This window comes from Nicotiana tomentosiformis, chromosome 1 (genome assembly GCF_000390325.3).
Source record: "Nicotiana tomentosiformis chromosome 1, ASM39032v3, whole genome shotgun sequence".
Taxonomy (NCBI): Eukaryota; Viridiplantae; Streptophyta; class Magnoliopsida; order Solanales; family Solanaceae; genus Nicotiana; species Nicotiana tomentosiformis.
Window position 1 is genome coordinate 139,913,724 of NC_090812.1, and position 5,279 is coordinate 139,919,002.

General features: G+C 41.0%; 1 protein-coding gene across 1 annotated transcript; it reads left to right on the forward strand.

Moving 5' to 3' along the window:
- The first annotated feature begins 4,287 nt into the window (after positions 1 to 4,287).
- LOC138910636 (uncharacterized) lies at positions 4,288 to 4,662 on the forward strand. Its single transcript, XM_070201853.1, has one exon. The coding sequence runs from the start codon at positions 4,288 to 4,290 to the stop codon at positions 4,660 to 4,662; it is 375 nt and encodes a 124-aa protein (XP_070057954.1).
- Positions 4,663 to 5,279: the final 617 nt, after the last annotated feature.

The following is a 5,279-nucleotide window of genomic DNA, read 5'->3' on the forward strand; positions in this document are numbered from 1 at the left end:
TCAGTTCTGGGCTCTTCTATAATTTTACATCCTTTGGCCCCAAACCCTTTAATACACGACCTAGCTCATTTGTAAAATATCATTGGCAAGTCTCTGCACATCTTTGACATCTCTTGACTAGAGAACACAAATTTGGAAGCTAGGGTTCTTGCACACATACTTGGGTCTTGAAGATTTGAATCTTTTGCTTGAAACTTTTTTACCCATTTAAGTTCATTTCTTCATTGATAAAATAATGTGTTTAATGTCGTTTACTTCTACTTTACAGGTTCTATGTGATTTAGAAGTGATCGGAAAGAAACCAAGCAAAAATAAGTCAAAAAGGGGCTCAAAAGTAGAAATCTGGAAATGAGCCTCAGGGGTCACAAATGCGAGCAGTAGCTCACAATTGCGAAGTCAACCAAGAAAGTCAACGTTCGCAAATGCGAACATGTGAATCAAAATTGCGAAGACAACTGAGTCGAACAATGTTCGCAAATACGAAATAAGATCCGCAAATGCAAAGTCAAACCAGACAGTCAACCTTCACAAATGAGAAGTCTTCATCACAAATGCGATAGTCAACAGGAAAGTCAAGGCAAATGCGAACATAGCTTCGCAAATGCCAAGATTGTGCTTCAGTTCTAGGCTCTTCTGTATTTCACATCCTTTGGCCCCAAACCCTTTAATACATGACCTAGCTCGTTCGTAAAATAAATTTTGGATTATTTTCAGTCTCTTGACTAGAGAACACAAGTTTTGGAGCTAGGGTTCTTGCACATACACTTGGGTCTTAAAGATTTGGAGCTTTTGGTTGAGAATTTCTTACCCATTTATGCTCTTTTCTTCATTTTCATGCTTTGTATTGTATATCTAAGTGTGTAGTATTCTTTCCAACACTTGAATCTTGTTTATGAAAATATTCATATTTAAAGTGTGGATTAAATATCTTGTTGTGCTTATATATTGAACGATTTTTATTTATTATGAAGTGAGTTATTGTTTCTTTTATTATTCTTGTTCTTTAATGTTTCCAAAGGGATTAGCTAACCCTAAGACTCTTCCATTCCCTTCGAATTAATTTTCGAAAAGATAATTTGGGGTTGGAAAAGATTAATTAACAAGAATTTGAGGCGTTAACCCTCACTTTATAGATTCTACCTAGGGATAGGATTGAATACTTGTAGCCATATTCGAGCATGCTTAATCTCTTAATTGTTTTAGGGATAATTCAATTAGGAAGTCTTGTTAGTCTTCGGAAAAAGCTAATATAGAATTATTATTTGAGGCTAATTAATATAACTCGCTCATATTTGTAAAATCGTGAAATACATTAAATCGTTACTTGAGTGTAATTTCCCATGCATCCATGCTTGTAGCCATTGATAATTTTACTTGCTTTCTAGGTTAGTTTATACTTTTGCATTTAGACATAAATATTCTCAAAACCATTCTAAGTGTTTGGCTTAGCATAATAAGTGATAATTCTCTTACACGCCTAATCGCCTACATATTGTTCTCTGTGGGATTCGACCCCGAGTCATAGTTGGGTAAATTATATCGCATGCGATCGTGTCTATTTACTTTTTAGTAGTGGATTTGGACGTCATCAGTCGCCCTATCACGCTATTCTAGATTGTCACACCAAGACCGTGACGTTGGCTATGTCAAGTTTGTCGCGGCTATAGTGGCGGGGTACATTGGATTATATCTCTAGCAGGGTTATGTCCTTCCTTAAGGCACAACGGATGGTTGAGAAGGGGTGTGATGCATATCTAGCCTATATGAGAGATGTCAGTGCTGATACTCATCCTGTTGAGTCAGTTCCAGTAGTGAGAGACTTCCCATATGTATTTCTAGCAGATCTTCGGGGCATGTCGCCTGATAGAGATATCAATTTTGGTATTGACTTGATGCCGGACACTCAACCCATTTCTATTCCACCATATCGTATGGCACCAGCAGAGTTGAGAGAGTTAAAGGAACATCTGCAAGAGTTGCTTGATAAGGTTTCATCCTACCTAGTGTGTCGCCTTAGGGTGCTCCAATTCTTTTTGTCAAAAAGAAGGATGGTTCTATGTAGATGTGTATTGATTATAGGTAGTTGAATAAGGTTACATAGAAGATCAGGTACCCATTACTGCACATTGATGACTTATTTGACCAGCTTCAGGGTGCCATAGTGTTCTCGAAGATTGATTTGAGGTCAGGGTATCATCAGCTGATGATTCGGGATCCGAATATTCCTAAGACTACTTTCAGGACTCGGTATGGTGACTACGAGTTTCTAGTGATGTCATTTGGGCTGACCAATGCCCAGTAGCATTTACGCATCTGATGAATAGTGTATTCTAGCCATATCTTGATGCATTCGTCATTGTGTTTATTGATGATATCTTGGTAAATTCTCAGAGCTGGGAGGGTCATGATCAACATTTGAGGACCGTACTTAAGACATTGAGGGAGAAGAAGTTGTATGCAAAATTCCCAAAGTGTGGATTCTGGCTTGATTCAGTGGCGTTTTTGGGTCATATGGTGTCGAGTGAGGGGATTAAGGTAGATATGAAGAAGATTGAAGTAGTTCAGAGTTGACCCATATCATCTTCAGCTACTGAGATATGGAGTTTTCTTGGTTTGGCCATGTATTATCATCGTTTACAGAGGGTTTCTCATCCATTATTGCACCTATCACTAGATTGACCCAGAAGGGTGCTCCTTTCAGATGGTTCAAGAAGTGTGAGGCGAGATTTCAAAACCTCAAGACTGATTTGACTATAGCCCCAATATTGGTATTTCCTACAGGTTTGGAGTCTTATATTGTGTATTGTGATGCGTCACGTATTGGGCTTGGCGCGGTGTTGCTGCAAGATGGTAGGGTAATTGCCTACGTGTCTCGACAGCTGAAGGTTCATGAGAAGAATTATCTGGTGCACTACATGGAATTGGCAGCTATTGTTCGTACATGAAATATTTGGAGGCACTATTTGTACGGTGTTCCATGTGAGGTCTATACCGACCACCGGAGTCTCTAGCATCTGTTCAAGTAGAAAGATATTAATTTGCGGTAGTAGAGATGGTTAGAGTTGCTAAAAGACTGTGATGTCACTATTCTGTATCATCCCGCAAAGGCCAATATGGTGGATGATGCCTTGAGTAGAAAGGCAGAGAGTATGGGCAGTTTGGCATATCTACCAGCAACAGAAAGGCCACTAGTTGTGGAGGTTCATGCCTTGTCCAATCAGTTTGTTAGATTGGATGTTTCGGAGCCCAACTGGGTTCTTGCTTGCATGGTTTCTCGGTCTTCCTTATATGAGCACATCAGAGAGCATCAGTATGATGACCCCCATTTGCTTGTCCATAAGGACACAGTACAACACGACGATGCCAAAGAGGTTTCCATTAGAGATGAAGGGGTGTTGTGGATGCACAACTAGTTATATGTGCCCAATGTGGCTGGGTTGCATGCGTTGATCCTTGAGGAGGCCCACAGTTTGTAGTATTCCATTCATCCGGGTGCCGCTAAGATGTATCATGATTTGAGGCAGCACTATTGGTGGGGAGAATGAAGAAAGATATAGCAAAGTATGTGGCTCGGTGCTTGAACTGTCAGCAGGTGAAGTACGAGCATCAGAGGCTGGGCAGTTTGCTTCAGAGACTTGATATTCCTGAGTGGAAATGGGAGCGTGTAACCATGGACTTCATTGTTGGGCTCCCACGGACTTCGAAGACAATGTGACGCAGCATGGGTGATTGTGGACAGATTGACCAAGTCTGCTCATTTTATTCTGGTGGTGGCTACCTATTCTTCAGTGCAACTGGCTCAGATCTATATTGTGAGATTGTTCGTCTCCACGGTATGCCGGTGTCCATTATCTGTGATCTAGGCACATAGTTCATATCGCATTTTTGGAGAGCTATGCATCGTGATTTAGTCACACGGGTTGAGTTGAGTACAGCCTTTCACCCCAGACGGATGGACAGTCTGAGCACACCATTCAGATCTTGGAGGATATGCTATGTGCTTGCATTATGGATTTCGGGGGGTTCTTGGGATAGGTTCTTGCCGCTTTCAGAGTTCGCCTACAACAACAGCTACCAATCGAGTATTCAGATGGCTCCTTATGAGGCCTTATATGGGAGGCAGTGCCGTTATCAAGTTGGTAGGTTTGAGCTGGTAAGGCTAGATTGTTGGGCACAAATTTTGTTCGAGATGCCTTGGAGAAAATCAAGTTGATTCAGGATCAACTTCGTACGGCCCAGTCTAGGCAAAAAAGTTATGCCGATCAGAAGGCTCATGATGTAGCATTCATGGTGAGAGAGAGGGTTTTTCTCCGAGTTTCACCTATGAAGGGTGTGATGAGGTTCAAGAAGAAGGTAAAGTTGAGTCCTAGATATATTGGTCCTTTTAAGATCCTTGAGAGAGTTTGTGAGGTGGACCACAAGCTTGCATTGGCACCCAGCTTATCAGCAGTGCACCCGACGTTACATGTTTCTATGATCCAGAAATATTATGGTGATCCGTCCCATGTATTAGATTTCAGCTTAGTCCAATTGAACAAGGATTTGACTTATGTTGAGGAGCCGATGGCTATCTTGGACAGACATGTCCGGACGTTGATGACAAAGAACATTGCTTCAGTGAACGTTCAATGGAGAGGTCATCTGGCCGAGGAGGCGTCCTAGGAGACCGAGCACGACATGCAGAGTCATACTCACCTTTTCGTCACTACATGTATGTCTCTATACACGTTCGAGGGCGAACATGTGCTTTAAGAGGGGGAGAATATAACGACCCGACCGGTCATTTTGTATATTTGCGCCTCGTTTCCCCTTTTAATGCTTCACATGTGTGTAATTTTGATTTTATGATTTATGGGGGATTCGTTTCATTTCGGGAAGATTCTTTGTTGATTTGGACCCTTTGGTTCTTGGCTTAGAAGCCTATGTTAGAAGTATTGGCCAAACTTTGACTTTTGTAAAAATGACTCTGGAATGGTGTTTTGATGGCTCTGATAGGTTCGTACCGTGATTTTGGACTTGGGCGTATGCCCGACATTGAATTCGGAGGTCCGTAGATTGATTTGTGTTATTTTACAAAAAATTAGCAATTTGAGGTTTAGAAGTTTAACCGTAGATTGACTTTTGTCTATCGTATTCCGAATTTGGTATTGGGACATGGAATATGTCCATTATACTATTTAGAACTTGTATGCAAAATTTGGTGTCATTTGGAGTTGATTTTATAAGATTCGGACGCTTGGTTGCAATTCTAAAGGTTCTTGAACTTTTCTTTGAAATTC

Bases quoted from the DNA above. Each gene is read 5' to 3' on its own strand.
- LOC138910636 (XM_070201853.1), top strand. From the start codon at position 4,288: ATGGTGAGAGAGAGGGTTTTTCTCCGAGTTTCACCTATGAAGGGTGTG.